Consider the following 22,404-nt stretch of genomic DNA (forward strand, 5'->3'; position numbering starts at 1 on the left):
ATATGATTTTTTGATTACCTGCAACCTTCAGCAAATTAGCAATGAGGTTATGCCATTGATTATCAAGGGTAGTTATTCTGACCATATCTTATGAAAGGCAGACATTGGTTATTATATGGATGGTTATAATATGGAAAGTATATACTTTATGGTTGTATGTTGTCTTTTTTTATCTGGATGTATGCATTGTGTGCTTTATTACTTGAGCTGAACTTCATACAAAGAAAATCTTTACTTCTGAACTTGGGAAAGGGGACAGGACATTAAATAAATAGCTGAAGAATGTATTAATACCCTGCCTTGAGGAACTGGGCCAAGATAACCCTGATATGGCTAGTTGCCAAAACTATATTGAAGTCAGGTGTTAATCCTGTCAATTGCCTTAGTATTATATTCCATCAAAACTAATTTAGGTCTGTTGAAAAAATATTTGTTTGTTTTTAATCAATGAAAGGCTAAGCAGAAGACCAATATATAGTGGGGAAATTTTCTAAGAATCTCTTTCTGACCAGCATTATACAGCAGGCCGGAAAGCTTGAAGGAGGCCAGAAAGTAAACATTATTTTCATGTTATTCTCTATAGGCTACTAGTCATCAGTAAGCAGTGTGCATGATTTCAATGTAGTAAATCTTCAGTCAGCTAATCTTGTCAACAGAAACTCAACATAATAGGATGATGGTGGTGTGCTAATGACAGGAAGGGATATGCATAGTTGTGAATGTTGAGAAGCCCTGGAAGTATCCTAGATATTTCAGACTTCCTATATGAAAATAAAAGCCTACTCAAATACTGGGAAATATAAACAGAAAATTATTGCAGAGCTTTATCCAGACAAATAGAAGAAAACCAATAAGCTGGACAAAAAGGAAGCCTGAAAACTATTTCAAGGAATATCAAACATCGGGAAGGGGGTACAGGAGCTGTAGGACCCATACCACCAGGTTCATGAACAGTTATTACCCTTCAATCATCAGGGTCCTGAACTAATGTGGACAACTTCACTCGCCTCAACCACACTGATTCCACAACCAAAGAATTCAGTTTCAAGAACTCTACACCTGTGTTCTCAGTATTATCTATTTACTTATTTATTTTCTTTTATTTGCACCAGTTTTCTTCTTTTGTACATGGGTTGTTTGTCAGTCTTGTTTGTGTAGTTTTTCATTGATTCTGTTGTATTTCTTTGTTTTACTGTGAATGCCTGCAAGAAAGTGAATCTCATATGGTGAAATATACTTACTTTGGTAATAATTTTACTTTGAACTTTGAAAATTAACAGCAAATGTCAATGTAATCTATTCCAGCCCCATAATTTGGCTGCATTTCTTTTAGTGATGTTAGAGGTACTATATTAATGGACGTACAGTTATTGATGGGTTATGATAAGTAGAATTCCCACTGAATCTATGTTATGAAATTAATCTTTCACCAGATATTTTATTGACTTGTATGAAGGAATAGAGACTTGTGTATTCAATTGTGCAGTTAACAAAAAGAACCATAGTAAGTGTGTGAATGATATTTATAACAATCAAAGGAAGAATGAAAGTCAGAGAGACTTAGAGAAATATGAAGTATAGAGTTGATTAAACTATGGTTAAACGTGTTGTTATGTACCGTGAAAATAGAGAAAGGTAAATCGGACCATCTACTCAATAGTAACAAACTGAGGCATGGTGAAGGAAAGGCTTTAGTTGTCCATTGATATAAATCAACAAATGAAGGTTAGTCTTTATTTCATTGTGTCTTTGTCTATTTCCATCTGTAGTGTTTGGGCATTGAACTTGGTAAATAATCATATTGCAATGTGAATGGGTGCATTATAATTTTATTATGATTTTATAGAAAATGCAAATGAATTAATTAAGTGGATACAGAGAACCAGAGACTGAACTGCAGAGAAAAGTCCACTGTAAAGATAAATCTTATAATTTATCCCTGATCAAAGAGGAGTGAAATCAGTAAGCATGCATACATAAAAAGAGTTGTAGAGATCAGGAACCTACTCCCCAAATGACAAAGTTATCAGAAATTTCTACAATGACTGCAGTCTCACTGGCTCTCCACTCAGCTTTGGAACACCTAGACATCAGAAGAATGTATGTTAGGCTATTGTTTTTTGATTATAGCTTGGTGATCCATCATCCACTCAGTAGTAATTAACAAGTTTAAAAGTTGGGCTTCTGTGGCTTCCTCTGTAACTGGATTCCAGACTTCCTCATTGGGTCACCACAGTTGGTACAAATGTGTACTATCATCTCCTCCTTGCTGACAATCATCACACCTTGTACTCAACGTTAGTAAGACCAAAAAATGGATTGTGGACTTAAAGAAGAGGAATTTGGGAGCACACACAGTGGTGCTCATTGAAGGGTCAGCAGTGGAAAGAGTGAACAGCTTCAAGTTGCTAGATATCAACATCTCAAAAGATCTATCTTGGGTCCAACACACTGATGCAATCACAACGAAGGCATGTTGACTACTCTTCTTCATTAGGAGTTTGTGGAGATTTGGCATGCCACCTAAAACTCTTTCAAATTTCTACAGATGTGCAGTGGAGAACATTCTGACTGATTGCATCACAACCTGCTTTGAATCCTTCGATGCACAGGATTACAATAGGCTGCAGAGGATTGTACACTCAGCCAGTCCCATTACTGGCTCAGTCCTTCCCGCTATCAAGGACATCTTCAACAGGCAGTGCCTAAAAAAGGTGGCATCCATCATTTGGGACATGCCCCCTTCATGTTACTACCTTTGGGGAGGAGGTACAGGAACCTGAAGACCCACACTCACTACATTTTAGAAACAGCTTCTTCCCCTCTACCATCAGATTTATGAAATGACCATGAACATTGCCAGATTATTCACCTTTTGAACAATTTACTTATTTTTATAACATAGTAAATTCTCTTTGGAGAGAAGGAGAGTGAGAGGTTACTTTGAAAACTACTGAAACTACTTCTACCATCAACACTGGCAGAGCATTCCTCACACTGACCAATCTCTGTGTGAAAACCCTACTTCTGACATCTCCCCCAATTATCTTCCCCCACTGACCTTAACTTCATGCCTCCTTGAATTAGTCATTTCCCCCCAGGGAAAGAGATGTTAGCTGTCCACTTATTTACTCTTATTATCATGTACACCTCTACCAAGTAACCTGCCACAAAATAAAAACAAATATCATGACACTTGTGAGTGAAAACAAATCCAGTTTTGATATTGTTTTCTATCATGTACTGGAAGTGGTATGGGACAGGGAGAAGGGAATCATGGTTGAGAAAAGGGGAAGGGAGATGGAAGGAGCTGGAAGCACCAGAGAGACATTCTGTAATGATCAATAAACCAATTGTTTGGTATTAAATAACCTTGCCTGGTATCTCAAGGCTGTGTGTGTCTGCACCCGCTCCATCTCCCACCCCTGGCACTCCTTTTCTGCCAGGTGTCCTGCATCCTTCCCACAATGTTCCACCCTAAAATCCTTTGCCCCCAGCAGAGTTACCAACTGGCTCTCCTCTCCATGTTGACAAATATAGTACTATGCAAAATTCTTGGGCGCCCCAGCTATATATATGCGACTAAGACCTTTACACAGTACTGTACATTAAAGCCATTTAAGATACTTTTAGGTAGGCAAATGAATGAAAGAAAAATGGAGGACTATGTGGGAGGGAAAAGTTAGATTGGTCTTGGAGTAGATTAAAGGGATGGCGCAATGTTATTGGGCAAAGGGCCTGTAGTAGACTGTTCTATGTTCTAAATAGAAATGGCTGCCAAAAGATTATATTGTGATTTATTCGGAAGATACCTTATAACTATTCAAATAATGAGAATGATTCACTTCCTCTCAAATGTACAAGTAGGTATTATGGGTATAATGCCAAAAAGCAGTTCATTCATTGTATAAAAATTGATATAAAACAGATCTATTGCTTGTTTGGTTGGCATTCCTCTCTCCCTTCATCATCTGCCCGTTAAGCCTCATCCAAATTGATAACTGGATGATTTATTCCTGCTGAGTAAATAATTGTGGCATTTTGTGTATATCTATGGCAAACAATCTGATACTAGATCCAATGGCTAGCGCTTCCCATCGCACTCGCTCCCCACTAGCCCCAACACTCCCACACGGTCTGTAACCCAGACATTACCCCACACTGCTCCGTCTCCTCAGCTCTCTAGCTGGCAGCGGCAACGAATGAGGCTTGGACAGATGGACCCTGCCAAATATTTGAACTGGAATCGACCAGGGAGGAGTATATAAACCAGGTCAACGCCTTGAAAGCTCGCAATCCCCACTTCCACCCGCAATAATTAGTCTCTCAGCCGCTTACTTTTTAAAAGTGACAGGTCGAAATGCATTAACCAAAACCCACCCTGCTAAACACCAATAAATGTGAAGTTCCGCCCGGTTCAGTAAGGCAGCCCTTGCCGTAATTTCTCTCACCGAGTGCATGTTTTATTTAATGACCTTCTCTCACCTCCCCCAACACCACGGCCCCCAGGTGTCTGAGTGCGCGCCAGGCTTGTTCTAGCGTTTCAGTACAGTTCTTCTCCCGTGAATCAATGTCAGCACCCCGACTTTTCATTTGGAACGCGAGACTATCTCAACCCCGTTCATTCACAACTCCCAGGAAGACCCGCTTCACTGAAAGGAGACAGTCTTCGCAGACTGATCGGTCTTTGAGAAGACATTGCCGAAGAGACACACACACACACACACACACACACACACACACACACACACACACACACACACACACACACACACACACACACACACACACACACACACACACCGGCTGTTCCTTCTGCGGGCGCGGGCGTTAACTGTATTGAAGACCTCCGTGCGATTAGGGAAATTATAACCATGGCGGGGATTTCGTTCTTTTACCAAACGAATATACTCCAGGACGAACAATAACCAGCATTTTCTAGACGTAAACACAAAAGCAGCTGCATATCTCGGAGGGACGCGCAGGGAGCACATCTAAGGGTCAGTGGAGGCGAGAGAACAGGGCGAAACCTATGTTCCGCTGCGCCCTCGCTCTTCCATTCCATTGCAAACTTACCATCAGAGGGGGGACCCCAGCGACGAGAGAATAGAGGAGAACTGGCGGAATGGCACTGGCCTCATCAGGTCCCGGGTAGGGCTTGGTATAAGTATCATCATGGCAGAAAAATCCCTGGATGTGGACACTGAAAGTGTCAGTGTATTCGAAGTAATATGCTAACATAACGGTCCCAGCCATTATAACCATCTGGAAATACAGCATGGTCGTGGAGTATAGAGTCGGGCTGATGGAGTATTGGTGTTGACAATTTAAAAAAAACACAACCCCCTTGTATTAGATGTTTTATAATTTCCGTATATTCCACACTTCCGAAGGCACGGCAACTATGGCTCCAGTACACTTGCAGGATTCATCAGACAGGTCTCCACTTTGAATGACTCATTAAAGCGGCTTATCCATTTAAAAGGACCGATTTGCCTGCACATTGTACATCCACAGCCTCTCTGGTGTAAACGCTGCCCTCACAGCCGAACCAAGCCTGAAATAAATGAATGTAACGTGTTCCGCTCCAGCCCTTGACTGGGAGACCAGCAAAGTGTCCCCTCCTCCTCCTTCTCTCTCCCTGTCTCTCTGCCAGTACTCCGGGTCTTCAGTGCACTGGACTGATGTTCCTCAGTGTCTTCAACATCTGGCTGAACACACACACTCACAGCTTCGAATCGGCACGCCGTTTCAAACAACATGTCCTAAAAGTTCATGTGCCGGGCATGATTTTTGGACCGAGCTGTTTGAATCGATGATATTCGTCAGCTCGCTGGGATGTCCTGCCCCTTGTCAACTCGAAGGAAGGGATGTGTGGGTGAGGGAGCTAGACGCTGTTTGCTGACGGGTCGCCGCGTTTTCCTCAATCGCACAAGCCGGTAATTTTCTACCCTGTTGCATCAGTTCTGATCATATCTGTTTCTGAATGATAATACTCATATTCCCTCGCCCAACATCCCGCAAAATGTCCGTGCTCCTCCGGCAGGCTTTTATCGATTGTATTGAAGTTGTGTTATCTCCAAAAAGGGACCTTTCATTCTCACTTGCAGTATTTTTATCAGCCCTTAAAACCAATCAATACGTCACTTTTCATTACAGACTGCCTGCAAAGTGTGGAGCCTGGTAATCAATTACTGGAACACCACACTATCCAATATAATAACCTCATAAAATATCTAATTTAACAGAAGACATGCGTGTAATAATAACCATTGCAGTGGATTTCAAACCAAACGGATAAACTCATTATTGTTCAAGAAAAACCCAATTCAGTTTGCAGTCTGAAAAATGCAAACTTTGTTTTCAGCTTTCTAACCTAAAGCTGTGCAGCCTAATTTGCCACAGGCACCAGTTGAAACCTTAGCTAAGTAGTATTATGCTGTGGGACTATATTAGTCTTGGCTCAGCTGAAGAACTCTCTCAGCTGAATCAAAAAGCTGTGGGACCAGTTTCAATCCTAAAACATGAGCTCATGATCCATTACAGTAAATCATTAGATCTTTCAGTCCATGAGGTCTGCTTCATCATTCCATCATGGATGATTTATTATCCCTCTTAATTCCACTTTCCTGTCTTCTCCCCTTAACCTTTGACATCCTTATTAATCAAGAACCTATCAAAGTTTGCTTTAAGCATACCCAATGATTTGCCCTCCACAGCCCTGCCCTGTGTGGCAATGAATTCCATAGATTCACTATGCTCCAACTGAAGAAATTACTCACCATCTCTGTTTTAAAGGGGATTCCTAGCCTTCTGTGGCTGTGCCCTCTGGTCCTAGTCCCCCACTATTGGAAACATCCTCTCCTCATCCACACTGTCTGGACCTTTCAATACTCAATAGGTTTCCATGAGACCCACCCTCATTCACCCTCATTGTTTGAAACGCTAGCAAGTTCAATGCTCAAAAAGTTAAATGTTCAAAGTAAATTTAACATCAAAGTACATATATGTCATCATAGGCAACTCTGAGATTTGTTCTCTGTGGGCATGCACAGTAAACCTAATAGAATCAGTGAAAAGCCCCACCCAAAAGGACAGACAAACAACAAAAGACAACAAACAGAGCCAAATACAAAAGAGAAAAAAGAACCCATAATAATAAATAAATGAGCAGTATATGTTGAGAACTTGAGATAAAAAGTCCTTAAAAGTGAGTTCATTGGTTATGGGAACAGTTCAGTGATGGGGCAAGTGAAGTTATCCCCTTTGGTTCAAGAGCCTGATGATTGAGGGGTAATAACTATTCCTGAACGTGGTGATATGGGTCCTGAGGCTCCTGTACCTTCTTTAAGAGGAAGACAGCAGTGAGAAGAGAGCATGGCCCATGTGGAGGGGGGAGAGGTCCTTGATGATGGATGCTGCTTACCTGCAACAGCACTCCATGTAGATGAGCTCAATGGTGAGGAGGGCTTTATCTGTGATGGACTTGGCCATATCCTCTAGGATTTTCCATTCAAAGGCATTGGTGTTTCCATACCAGTTCATGATGCAACCAGTCAATATTCTCTCCAGCACACATCTATAGAAGTTTGTCCAAATTTTAGATATTTCAAATCTTTGCAAACTTCTAAGGAGGTAGGGGTGCTCTATGCTTTCTTCATAATTGCTCTTACATGCTGGGCCCAGGGGAGATCCTCTGAAATGATAAAACTGAGGAATTTAAAGTTGCTGACCCTCTCCACCTCTGATCTCTGATCCTCCAATGAAGACTGACCCATGGACCTCCACTTCCCTCTTGAAGTCAATAATCAGTTTCTTTGTCTTTCTGATATTGAGTGAGAGGTTGTTGTGGCACTACTCAGCAAGATTTTCAATCTCCCCCCCCCCCCCCTCCCCATATGATGATTCGTCACCACATTTGATTGGGTCATGGCAGTGATGTTGTTAGAAAACTTAAACATGGCATTGGAGCTGTGTATAGCTTCACAGTCATAAATATAAAGCAAGGAGAGCAGGTCCAGAGCCAACAAACACTCCTCATAAGTCAACGCTTTTATTCCCAGGATCACTCTTGTGTACTTCCTCTGGACCTCTCCAAAGGCAGCACATCCTTTCCTAGATAAGTGGACCAAAACTGCTAATACTCCAAGTGCTGTCTGGCATACATACTTGATTCAAGCTGATAGCTGAATGTAGAGCAGAGAGGGAAGTACTCTCCCCAAAGTGCCAAATTTGAAGAAGGTGTCTCCTTGTTCAGGTGGTTGTAAATTATCACATGGCATAAGTTGAGAAAGAACAGGAGAGTCCTGTTGAATATTTATCCCCTAGCTAACATCACCACAACTAAATATCTGTGAATTTATGTCCATTTTGCATTCAGGAACCTGTAGCGTATTATTGTTCTTTAAATACAACAGAGATAGCAAGCAATTTCCTCCTCAACAATCAGTAAACATGTTAAAGGTGTATGTATGATATGTATTCGATATGTACCTCCAGAAATTCCAAATTTAAATCTCTACCGATGAAATAAAATCAATGCAAGATATATATTTTTTAAATTATTCTGTCTGTATGCTCGAAGTTACCATGTCTTACAGAGATTCATTGTCCAGGCTGAAATTCCTTAACTCAGGCAAGGCTAAAAATCATACCTGGGATGTTCCTGGTCACTTACCAACTCACAGCGAGCAAATTTTTGACTGGACAGGTGGCGGTGCATGTGTTACATTTGCTGAAGATTGCAGAGAAAGCACGAAGCCATTTCTTGGATTGTCTTCTCTGAATATTTACTTGGTGAGATGTAGAGATGAATAAGACATAAATTGTTCAGGAACAAAAAGGACCATTGGAAGACTTGCATATCCATTTCTTCACGGGAAGTCCTCAAAGCTGCTCTCATTTCATAATTGACACTTTGCCAGAAGACTGGTGCCTATCCTGTTTGTCAGTTTGTACTCCCCACCCCCAGCTTCTTATTCGGTCTTGTTCCCCTTCCCTTTCCAGTCCTGTTGTGGTGTCTCAGCCCAAAAAATTGACCGTTCATTCCACTCCTCCACTCCTTTGATGCTACTTGACCTTCTTTTATTCAAATTGGTGTAATGGATGGGGTGGGGTGGGACCTCTGTGTTCCATTGAATTCACACAATTCCACGTTTCTTAACTATAGGTTGTGTGCATGAATGATAAAACCTGTACATAGTTCCCATTCACACTTGTCCTTGAGAGGTGTCACTTTCTCAGGTGCTATCATCCTTATTGTGATATATGTGACAGAGCAGGGGACTAGAAAGTGGTGGCATGTCCATGCACATGTCTCTTCTGAACCTCAAAGTAGGAAAGGATGACTTGCCAAGTTACCACAGTGCATTCTGAGGATTGATGTACCATTGTTGATAAGAGTGAATGGGAGTAGCGCAATCAAACAAGTTGTCTTCTTAAGTCCTGTTAGAGTTGAACTCATTTCATTTCTCCCTTTATAATGGAAGAAAATTAACTAATGAAGCACTTGAAGGAGGCTGGGCCTTGGAAACCGGTTTGCGGAACTCTTCCAGCATTAAGTTGTGGTTGACATGATGGGATGTCAACAGCAACAGCCACCTTCTGTTGTGGCAGCTCAAGTGTTTAATTTTATTTCCATTGACTTTAGTTTTTGTAAGGCTTTGTGATTCCCTGCTTGGTCAAATTTTGTCTGGATAACAAGTACAGAGACTTACACCACAAATTCAGTTTCATCTTGTCTGTCTGCTGAGTTGTAGACATTTTGAGGCAAGAATATAATAAATCTCAAGAACCATAAGTTTCTGATGAATTTAAAGTTTATAATCAGTGGAAATGGTTTGGCTGAAAAATATCACTTGATAACACTTTCAATAACAGCCTCCCTTACACTGAATGATGATATTATAATTAGTAAACCCCCATCTTTTTCTGTCCTTCCCCTCAATTGTGCTATCCTTTATTTCGCTGGTTATGGGAAAGCGGTGTTTTTTCCATTGTTCACTAGATCCTGAGTATCTGCAGTGTGAAATGCATTGAGGTTATTAAGACAGTGTCCCGTTTATTGTCAAAATTTAATTAACAAATCATGTGACTTCCAGCATCATGTTCAACAATCACCATAACAATACTGATTATAAGTGAAATAAAAAACACAAAATACTGGCAGAATTCAGCAGGCCAGACAGCATCAACGGGAGGAGGTAATAACGACGTTTCGGGCCGAAACCCTTCATCAGGAGTGAAGTAACATGGGATGGTCGAGGGGGGATAAGAAGTGGGGGGAGGGATAAAGTAGAGAGCTGGGAAGTGATAGGCTGGAGGGAAATGGGCTGGGGGGAAGGTGGAGAATTATGGGAAATAAAAGAGAAAGAAAGGTAGGGCTGGGAGGAGAGATTATAGAGAGGGAGGAAAAGAGAGAGAAAGAGAGTCTGGTTCCCATAATTCTCCACCTTCCCCCCAGCCCATTTCCCTCCAGCCTATTACTTCCCAGCTCTCTACTTTATCCCTCCCCCCACTTCTTATCCCCCCTCGACCATCCCATGTTACTTCACTCCTGATGAAGGGTTTCAGCCCGAAATGTTGTTATTACCTCCTCCCATAGATGCTGTCTGGCCTGCTGAGTTCTGCCAGCATTTTGTGTTTTTTATTTTAGTTATTTCCAGCATCTGCAGATTCACTCGTGTTGCCTGGTTATAAGTGAGATGGGATCCAGTAGAATGATTCTTGAATCACTTACCATCACTGCCTATTCAATTTTAATACAGAAGAAACCTTTTAATTAAATATATATGGAGTGATCATATCTAGAATGTATTAATTCATTTATGCTGACACTATACTTGAGAAAATACCTGGAGAAATAATCTCGAAAGTATAAATTCAATTACACAAGTGCTCCAATTCCCAGTATAATCCTGTTCTTCCCCAGTTCACCAAGTATTGATTGGAGGGTGCATACCTGGGATGTTCCTGATGCACCATCAATAACTCACCCTGAGACGTAAAGGCGAGATATCGGCTTTTATTGACTGGAAGAAGGAACCAGCAGTGAGTGACCACCATACTACATCCTGGAGACAGAGAGGCCGGGCTCAGACCTCAATCGCCTTTATACCGGGGTCTGTGGGAGGAGCCACAGGAGCAGTCAGCAGGGGGCGTGTCCAGACAGGTATATGTAGTTCACCACAGTTCCTGAGTATCATTGCAACATATTGTACTGGAACTCCTAAAAATGATGAGATTTTGACTTCATCTTATATTTCAACTGCTTGGTTTGAATTATAGCTAAATGATTGTGTTTACTGTTTAAAGGATCTTTCGCTCATGACCTTCTAACAAAGCTATATGACTTTCCATTGGTGGGCACAGTGATGATAAGTAAAGCCACAGCAATAAAGCTCATGAGTTAGCCTCAGCCAGATCCCAAACCATTGGCTGTCCTTGGTCAATGAGGAGATTATAAAGTGTTACTTGGGTTCCAGATAGCAGCCCCTTTTCATTACATTAGCTTACCATTGATCAATTTGGATACAGTAGCTTTGTAGGACCTTCCAGACGGTCCTTCTCTCTTCTTGTCCTCTTTGTAAATGTTTACAGTGAACATTTAGCTAGCTACCTGCATTATTGTAAGGGATCTCTTGCATGATTTTAGGTGTTGTAGCAGTGTGAGTGGCAAGATTAATTGTAGAACAGCTCAGAAGGTGAGTATGGGGTTTCTGAAAGGCAGTGGGGTTTCTCAATTCATACCTGAGGGCTAAAGCTGATTAAGACAAGAGTGGAGGATGGGTGGGTGTTCAGCATCTTTTGCCTCAGTTTGACCAGTCTTCCTCTTCCTCTTCACAAACAAGAGAAAACCTGCAGATGCTGGAAATCCAAGCAACACATGCAAAATGCTGGAGAAACTCAGGCAGTATCTTGAGTTTTGGCCTGAAAAGTGTACTCTTTTCCATAGATACTGCCTGGCCTGCAGAGTTCTCCTGGCATTTTATACGTGTTGTTCTTCTCCCTCTTGATAGCTGCTGTGAGAGGAAATTGCAGGAGTCTTGGGATCCATTTTGCACCTGTTTCTGGACTCTGTTTACTCTTTATCTTTGCTGTTTTTGAGTAGCCTGATCAGAATATGGACTGGGGCATTTCAGCAAATATTAGCTCTGTGGTTTTCAGTCAGCCAGTGGTATGGTGCTGAACCAAGCTGATCTAAACTAAACTGAGTACTCCTTGACTCCTAGTTTGATGTTTGATATTCTACGTGTTGTTTGCTTGCTTTTTGCCATTTGAGCAATTTGTTTTTTTATGTTGTTGGGTATATTCATGAGCCCTACCTCATGAGTATACTCCTATATTTTCTTTGAATGCGCTCTATGATGTCTCTTTATTTTTTTGGTTCATGGCTACCCGCAGGAGGATGAATCTCAGAATTGTATTCTGTATACATACTTTGATAATAAATGTAATTCATGTCTTTAAATCTTTAAGATGCAGGGAGGTAGAGGGTGGCAGTCATTTTCTCTTAATCAATGGCTTTCTCCTTTGCTGTTGGCAGGTCTCCATATATACAACAGTGCTGGCCTGTTGGAGGTGTTCTCTATTCTCTCAGTTTAATGATTATAAATTATGTTAGAGAATTTATTTCCCTGAACTGAATTTCATTTTAATAATTTGTCAGGGTTTGCCATAAAACAGAAAAGTTGCAAAAAGTGGGAATCTGAATCTGGACAATCAAATTCTCCAGCGTAACTTGTTCTCACCTACTAGTAAGCTACTAATCATCAACAGGGCAGGTATTGTCACTTTGTTTCAGCAGTATTCTGTTTAAAAATTGCAGCACGATATTTAGTTCATATCGGGATCAAATAGGATCTATACATTTAGATGCAGCCATCAGTGCTGAGTGGGCTTATGAAAATCAAAACAAATTACAAATACTGTAAATTTAAAAATTTAAAACCTCTGGAAATATTTTTATCTGATTATAAAAGGCCTTAGAATTCGTTAACATGTGAGATTCTGAATATGCCGGAAATCACACACAAAATGCTGAATGAACTCAGCAGGCAAGGCACTACTTGTGGAGAGAAATAAAGAGGATATATTCTCACTCCACTCTTCCCCCTTCCCTTCTCATTGCTTATCAACTCCCTCTGGTATCACTCTTGCACTTTTTCCCACAGTCCTCTCTCCTCTCCTACCAGATTTCTTCTTCGTGAGCTCTTTGCCTTTTCCACCTACCACCTCAAGGCTTCTCACTTCATTCCCCCTTCCCCCTCATATGACTTCGCTTATCATCTACCAGTTTGTACTCCAGCCCCTTCCCCCATCTTCTTATTCTGGCTTTTTACCCCCTCCTTTCCATTTTTGATGAAAGATCTGGGCCCAAAACATTGACTCTTTATACCCCTCCATAGATGGTGCCATTCCTATTGAGTTTCTCCAGCATTTTATGTAAGCCTTGGAATTATTTATATTAATTTCTAAACTTTTTCATATTCTTTTTAACCCACACCAATCATTTTGTTTACTTCTTTCCTACAGTTTTCATATTTATAATGATTTTCTTTAATATTGGTGCCTCTTAATTTTATCATCTGCCCCCTTTCTCAGTTTCAATTACACTTTAATCTATTTACCTATTGCTTGAGATGCTTCCTACCTCTCTGTAAAATATGCTAGAACCTCAAATTTAAGCATTTCCATTGCTTATCTGTTAATCTGTTTATTTCTGTTACTCCTCTCTGTTCTGATGGTCCAGATAAAGTCTCCACCCAGATATCTTCTTACATTGAATCTGACAATACTCTAGCTGGTTTTGATAAACTTTGAATTGTGTTGAGGATTTCTTCCCTTACAATCTCAAGCAATTAGTTCCCGATACCTACAATCCCTTGGGTAACATTTCCTTTAAATATATTCTATGGGCCCTTTTGCACCTCTGCTAAGAGAAAGAGGTCCTTACCTCTAACTCCACTTAGGACATTATAATTTAATCCACCTTGATTAAATATCTCCCTATTCTCCTCTGTTCTGAAGAAAATGTCTCTAACCTATCCAATCTTTCTTCAAAGCTGCAATTTTCCAGCCCTGGAAACATCCTCATAAATCTCCTTTACACCCTCTCTGGTGCAATCAAGGCTTATATAATGCTTTGCAATAGGGAGAATATGTCAAGAATGAAATAAATGGTCTGGTTACATAAGGGTAATGCAATAAAACTGAGTTTTCAATGCCAGGATGGAGTATTATAAACAGGCAGGTGAAGTGCCCTGTGTTTCACTTCCTTAGCAACAGACATTCTGAAGGATTCAGTTAATGAGTTTAAGAGGTAGTCTTTTGGTGCAAAGGTGGAGAACAGCAAATTATAATTAGAAACGTAGATGCTGCATGGATACTATCAATAAGTCTAATTCACCTGGTGCTTTACAACAGTGCACCAACATTGATCATCAATGTTATGTTCAGAGGAGAGAATAGATGAAAATACTGACCCATTCATTCATCGTTTGTGCTTGCAGATAGTTCTTATGATACCACAAAAATAAGTTGGAAATACAATAGTAAAATGGTTTACACATACAAAATGCTGGAGGAACCCAGCAAGTCAAGTAGCATCTATGAAAAGGAATAAACAGTCAATGTATCGGCCAAGGTCCTTCATCAAGTTCAAGCTTAAGTTTACATATCATTGAACCATACTTGGATATAGCCAAACAAAACAACACTCCTTTAGGGCCACGGTGCAACAGCATCCAGCAGATAACACATGTAGTTATGATAGCTGGAAATACTCAGTCACAAAAAAATATATAGTCTAAGTCCCCGAGTGGCGTAACCCGTAGATTGATGGTGCATGAGATGTTGTTTTTGGTCTAGCTTGTTCCTTCAAACACAGGAGAGCAGCACTGATGGAAGAGGCCAGTCCCCCAACCCAGATCGTGCTTATAGAGGCCTCTGCTCTGTCCAACACCACCTCGGTGTCTCCTGTGGAAAGGAAGGGAAAGAAGCCGGAATAAAAAAGGAATACAAGCTGGAAAATGAAAGGAAAGGTATGTGTGGGAGAAGGGACTGAAGTGAGAAACTGGGAGGTGATAGACGGAAAAAAGTAAAAAGCTGAAGAAGAAGAAAGGATCTGCTAACAGAGCAGAGTGGATCATGGGAGAAAGGGAAGGAGGAGGGGCACCAAGGGGAGGTGTTGGGCAGATGAGAAGGGATGTGGTAAGAGGGGAACCAAAGTGAAATGGAAGAAGAGAGAAGGCAGAGGGGGAGAAATTACCAGAAATTAGAGCTCCTCTAGCATTTAGTTGCTGTACTAGCATCTGCAAATTTCTTGTGTTTATAGTTGAATGAGTTAGTGATTGTTCCAAGCAATGCTATATAACACAAGCCTTATCTTAAGTCATGGTCGGGTTTCCGGCATAGATATGTGTATTTGGCCACCATGGCAGTTAGTGTGTTGCTATCACAGCTCGGGTCGTCAGAGTTTAGAGTTCAATCACAGTGTCCTCTGTAAGGAGTTTGTAGGTCTTCCCTATGGAATGCGTGGGTTTTCTCCAAGTGCTTCAGTTTCCTCCCACAGTCCAAAGACATGCAGATTAGTAGGTTAATTGGTCATTGTAAATTCCCCCATGATTAGCTTAAGGTTAAATCAGCCGTTGCTGGGAGGCATTGCTCGAAGGGCCAGCAGGGACAATTCCACACTGTTTCCCTAAATAAAAAAAATGAAAGATATTAACTGCTGGGTTTTCCAGTGTTTCTCATATCCTGTGAATGAATGATCTGAATGGCCATATTTCATAACAGAAATCCTGGCAGGAGATAATACAACTGTGCAATTCTTTACCGATCTGATGCGTCAGAACAGTTCCATATGGCAGCCCATCTCTAGGCCTTGATGTTTCCTTCCTGTACCAACTGGAAGCTTGATATACTGCAACTTGAGCACTGCAAATGCTCACTTATCTTGTATTTTAAATAACCTGCCAGGCACTCTGAGACTGTGCTGCAGAAAAGCGGATGGTTTGTTATACAGTGAGTAGGATGAAAATAATTCCATTTTATGCCCACATTTGACTTCGTAGCAACAGTAACTACATTTCAAATTCTGAGCATCAGCCACCTCTCCGGCTGCAAAGCTGCTCAGGAGGAATGCATTGATTTTGAGCTCTGCTGGGGCATCTCATGGGTGGTGTCCAGTTCAGGTTCATTCTTTATATTTCATTTATCATCAACCATCCAATTTCTGCAAAAGGTACAAAATCAGTCGAGACAAAAGAAATCTTAAGTATACAGTGAAAACTTATTTGCCCAAACCAGCTCCAATGATGCATTCAGTGTGCGCACTCCATTTCAACAGTGGATCTGGTTAAGAATTGTTCCCAGTTGGACCCATTATCAGTCATTGACACTGATGAGCACAATGTCAACAGAAGTGCTCACTGTTGTACTCCCTAAAGTTCTCAAATACTTTTGGGCAACACGGTCATGCATCTGCCAGAGCTGCTGCCTCACAGTGTGAGAGAATTCAATATGGACTTCAGTGCTGCATATGTGGAGCTTAGACAATTTCTGTGGGTTTCCTCCCAGTGTGCTGGAATCCTCCCACATCCCAAAGGTGTGTGGGTTAGTAAGTTGATTGACTGTTTTCAATAGTGAGTTTTGGAATGGGGGGAGAATGTGAATGTGTTTGGAGATAAAAATAATATAGTATTAGTGTAAATAAGTGGTCATGATGGACAGTGGGCTGAAGGGCCTGTTTGTGCATTGTATCTCTTTATAACTCAATAACTGTTATTAAGTATTTGCAGTACTATTTTCAGTGGCTCCTTGGACTTCACCTGCCTTGGGATTACCACTTGGCTCTCCTCTCCAGATTACAACCCCCTACACTGCCATAGCCAAGTCCTTTTCTTATCACATTAGGTTGCTGGCATGGGTCTGATACCTCCCACCAACATGATTCTCACACATTGGCAGTGGTGTCAGAGCATCAGACTTGGAATCAGTGCACATAAGTGAAGCCCTAGGGTTTAAAGTCACTCACAGCTAATGATTCAGATTCTGAATAGTCGAGGACCACTTGTTTCCCTAACCCCAAGATTTACACCTCAGGTTAAATCTGATTATAGAGAAATACATTTCTGATTTCAGAACCCCAATTGCATATTCATCATGATATGAAGGAGTGTGATGTAAAAGTGGAACTTGAAACAAGGATGTCAGTGTCGTTGCCATGGTGTCACTAAGAGAAACTGGAAAACAAAATGCAAACGGATGGAAAAAATTTCAGTTGAAAGTAGAGCAAATGTTATTCCTGATCAGGTCTATTTTGATTCAGCTATAATTTTGGAAGAAATAATAACCATTCAGCATTTCTGTCTTATTCCTGTCCCTTAAATTAAGGAAAGGCTGATATTAATTATTTAAGAAGGAATACAACAACCTTTGGATTAAATATCTAAAACAGGGTATTTAATCTGGATTGAATATCCAGAGATCAGAAAAGGCATAGACATTTTGGTCAGCGTTCATAAAGGAACATGATCATATACTGTAGAAACTGTATTTTAAGGTAAATTTCTCATTCAAAAAATATGTCCACATTCTGACATTTATACGTAGTTCTGACTGGTTACATCACTGTATGAAATGGAAGCACTGATCACAGGATTGGACGAAGCTGCAGAGGGTTGTAGTCTCACTGTCTTCAAAAGGTCACGTCTTAAGATGACAGCATACATCATGAAGGACCCTCACCACTCAGGAAGGAAGCACAGGATCCTGAAGATGCACGGAACATCTTCTTCCCCTCCGCTATCAGACGTCTGAACAGTCCATGAACCCCTGAACACCATCTCATTATTTTGCAACACACAAAATCCTGGAGGAATTCAGCAGGTTAGGCATCATGGATGAAAATTAATAAACAGTCAACATTTTGGTCCAAGACTGTTTTCAAATTCAAGTTTAATTATCATTCAACCATAGATGAATACAGCTGAATGACACAGCGTTCCTCTGGGCCAAGGAGCGAAACATGCACAGCACATTCAAAATTGCAATCACACAGACAGTCAGGCAAAAACTCTTTTTGGACTATTTAATTACCTTTTATGTACTATTATAACTTATAGTAATTATTATGCATTGCACTGTACAGTTGCTGCAGAACAACATATTTCATGACATCTGTCAGTGATTGTAAACCTGATTCTGATTCTGAAATTTAAGAACACTTACGATATAGAAGGTGTCAAGTCCATACTGACTCAATGCAAGAGCAACCCAGCTATTCCCACATCCCTTACCTGCTCTTTGAAGCTTTTTTTCTTTCAGTGCCTTCCTTTCGTCCAGCTCTTCTTAGACTGCTCCAATTGAACTCTGGGAATGTATTCCAAACCTGAACTATTCACTGTGCAAGAAATTTAGTTCTTTTGCAAATCACCTTCACACCATATTCCCTGATCCTGAGTATTCAACCAGCAGCAACAGTTTCTCAGTATCTAAGAAAATCCAAGACACAAAACCTAGACACTGGATATTAAAATGAAAGTGCTGCAAACACTTAGCAGATCATGTAGTATCTGTGGAAGGAGAATCAGGGGTAATGTTTCAGGTTGAAGAGCTTGAAAAAGAGGGAAAATTAGTCAGTTTTATGTATTATCGGGTGTGGGGAGGGATAGCCCAAAGATAGTAACTCTGATAGAATGAAGCTTGGGTTGCCATGATTCAAAGATGATAAAGCCATCTGATTAGTAGGTTAAGGAGAGAGAAAACAAATAAAGGAACATTTAAGACCAGATCAGCCTAGTAGGAAATGTCCAGCAGATATAGGAATGGAGAAAGAAAAAAATTAAGTTAAGAGAAATGTTCCCTGTATTTTTATTATAGCTGCATGGACTAACTATTGCTCTGAACAGGAATTTTTTACACAGACTGAAAACTGCATGGCACTTTAAATGGTTTTTTGTAATATGCATACTATGAATATTTAGAATGAAAAGTGAAAAATCATATCCTTTTGATTTTATTTATTAATGAAAGGGTATAATGGAATACGGTACAACAAAGACGATCTTTCACGTTTTGTAAACATTTTCGAGCTGTGTCTATTTCCATCTGCTTAGCAATGAAGGCTATGTATGCGGGAGCATTTCGGTCACCTGTGCTTCTTAGAGGGAGCAGTGGTTAAGGATACAACTGGAAAACATGGAGATAAACAGTCCTGTTCTCTCACATTATCCTTCATGGTTTGAAATACTTGTATCATAGCCTCTGCAATCCCATTTGGTCTGAAGATGACATCCCCCTCTTAACTCGCTGATGCCTGTATTTTTAAGCATTTGATATCGATTGAACTTGAACTTAAAAAAAAAACAGCAGCACAAATTGTGGTTTTAGCTTAAAAGAAAGTTTTAATAAAATTTCAAAGTTATTTTTTTCACCTTCACTAGTTCGTTCAGCATAAGGAATGACAAAGCATTATGAGTGAGGAGTTAGTGAGATAGGTCACATGGTTGAGTGGTGTTACAAAAACAACTTCTCACTCAGCAAAGCTAGAGCTGCTTGTTGTCTTCAGGAAGTGGAAGAAGAATAAATATGCATCAATCTATATTGGTGGATTGCTGGTGGAGAGAGTCAGCAGCTTTAAAGTTCTGTGTAATCACATATCAGATGACTGTCCTGAGCTCAGCACATACTTTTGATGTAATGAGAAGGACAACATACCAGTGTCTTTATTTTCTTAGGTGTTAAAGATGTTCAGTTCAGTGTCGACCACTCTAATTAATTTCTACAGATGTAATGATTACATCGGAGTCAGGTACGACAATTTGAATGCACAGGGAAGTCATCGTGTCTATCCCTCAAGGTTGAGGATGGTGGTCTTTGTCCTGTTGATCTATTTATGGGCTCACAAGAAAAAATGAGAATGCCTTGTGTGTATTTATTTAACGTGTACTTGATGTTGCACTCCAAGAAGCACACAATGCTTCACAAATCAACCAACTGATTCAAATGACATGGAAACCACGACGATTGGAGCTGATGGATTTGTTGTAGCCTTCATCCGCCTTCACAGCCATTGAGTTTGAAGTAACTTCGTCCGCCTCTTCCACCATTGAGCTCTTGGTTGGATTGTTCTTTGTCAGGGACCTCTCCCTCGACCTTACCACCATGGGTGACCCTACCAGGAGCATAGCTCCAGACAGCATTGCTCTCGGGATCTCGGCACCAGACAAGCTTCTCCACCACGACAAGGTGACGATTCATGGAGAAGGCACAGGAAAGTAAGAAGATGCAGACAGCAATGAACTCTGCCCTATATATCATGCACACATCCCATCCCACCATCGATAATATCTGCAGGAGGCACTGTCTCAAAAAGCAACATTTGTTATCTAAGATTCCTACCATCGAGGGCATGCCATTTGGATGGAGGTGCAGAAACCTGAAGTTCCACACCACCAGTTTCAAGAGCCATTGGATTCTTGCACCATTTAGAAAAACCCTAATCACTATGGCTTATTAGCACTTTGATTACTTTGACCATATTGCAAAAAAATGAACTTTGTTTCTTTTATTTGAATTGTGTTTTCTTTGAAAAATTGTGCGTAACACTGGACAAACAACGATTTGCTTCCTGATTACTTCTGTGTGTATTTTATGAATTTTAGCCTGCCGATCATGAAAATCAACAAGAAATTTCCCTATCACATACCATTTTTTAAAAAATGCCTATATTTGTTACTGCTGTTCATATTTCAGGTCAGTATAACTGATGCCAAGATTAAGGAAGGCATTTTTGTTGGCCCACAGATCAAACAGGTCATCAACATCTGGCAATTTGAAGAACTTCTAGTGGGACTAGAGAAAATGGTGTGGAAGACATTCAAGGATGTTGTTGAAAATTTTCTTGGTAATTACAGATGACAAAACTACCTGCAGCTGGTTGACAACATACTTCAAGCATACAAAACCATGAAGTCACTAAAGATACATTTTCTGCATTCCCTTTTAGAATTCTTCCCTGCAAATCTTGGCGCTGTTAGTGATGAGCGTGGTTTCACCAGGACACTGCAGTCTTGGAGGAATGGTTTCAGGGCAACTGGAATCCATCAATGCTGGCTGATTATTGATGGATGTTTAAATAAGAAGCCTTAGACACTGAGTACAATGGAAAATCATCAACAAAACATTTTTACCTTAGTTAAACTATTGCAAAGCATCAGCATCACTATGCAATTAAACACATTATATTCAATGAAAGTTAATTTCTTGTTTCTCCCAATTCCTACATGAGGCAAGAGGTCTGAAATTATATTTGTGTTCAGTTTCAAGTGGTCTATCATAAACAAAAAAAAACTCCAAGGAAGCAAAACGTTTGAAAAAAATTGTTGTCCAGTATGATGGATGCTTAATTTACGTTTTTGTTGTGAATGTTGTTTATATGATCTTGTGCCTGTGATGCTGCTGCAAGTTATTCATTGCTTTTGTGCATTTACATGTACTTGTACAGATGACAATAAACTTGACTTTGACATTGATGAATATTATCCTTTATTGCAATGTTCCAAATGCACAACATGTAATGTAACTATAATTCGGAAGGATGGTAGTTGTTTAATTAATTAATTTGACCACTATTGTTTACTGAGGTTTGACAACAGTGATAAGTGTCAGGCTAACAATAGGAGCATTTTCATAATGTTAATGATAATGAAAGTTACAATCACCTATTATGCATTTTCTCAGTCTTGTTCAGTTCAAGCGTGGTGGCTGTTATGTATCACCGGAACAGCTTCCTTTACTACTAGAGAGAGACAATGCATCAGCAGAACGCAATAAATTGCGTTTACGTATTTCCATACATGTGCACATTTCAGAGAGAGGCAATTAAACACAATTTAACACGGGACCACATCTTAGGAGAAGTGGGAATGCAAGGTTTAATGTTATTCTTAAAGGAGGAGGTGGGGGCAAAGAGGTGGATTTAAGTGAGCATTTCAGAAACAGCTTACACGGCAATAGTGAAATAATAAAAACAAAATCAGGGATTTAGAAAGCACCACAAATGGAGTTTTCAGTAGTTCAGGAGGAGGCTGCAGAGATCAGAAAGGTATGTGCTACAGAGGAATTAATTGTAAGGATGAGAATTTTAAAATGAGATATGGCCAGACTGGGCTCCCTTGTGGTAAGTGAGCAATTGAATGAATTGTATAGGATTATACGTGTATACAGATGTGTGAATGGGTTGGGAAAAGATATTACATTAAAAGAACAAAATGTAATAAATAATCAAAGAAATGCAATTGATATTTGAAGAGCCTGCAGTATTTAACTTCTTCTCATTAACTTTATCTCCTCCCCTCCATCCTGAAGTGATTAGGGGAATCCTCCATCTGCCTCTGCTGT

At 40.3% G+C, this 22,404-nt stretch overlaps 1 protein-coding gene across 1 annotated transcript in view; it reads right to left on the reverse strand.

Moving 5' to 3' along the window:
• Nucleotides 1-5,283, reverse strand: part of plppr5a (phospholipid phosphatase related 5a) — a 199,300-nt gene extending 194,017 nt beyond the window's left edge. Inside the window, exon 1 of the mRNA XM_059983567.1 lies at nt 5,077-5,283. Coding sequence (XP_059839550.1) covers nt 5,077-5,280 — 204 coding nt within the window. The 5' untranslated portion in view covers nt 5,281-5,283. The remainder of the gene's footprint in view (nt 1-5,076) is intronic.
• Nucleotides 5,284-22,404: the final 17,121 nt, after the last annotated feature.

This window comes from Hypanus sabinus, chromosome 11 (assembly GCF_030144855.1).
Source record: "Hypanus sabinus isolate sHypSab1 chromosome 11, sHypSab1.hap1, whole genome shotgun sequence".
NCBI lineage: Eukaryota > Metazoa > Chordata > Chondrichthyes > Myliobatiformes > Dasyatidae > Hypanus > Hypanus sabinus.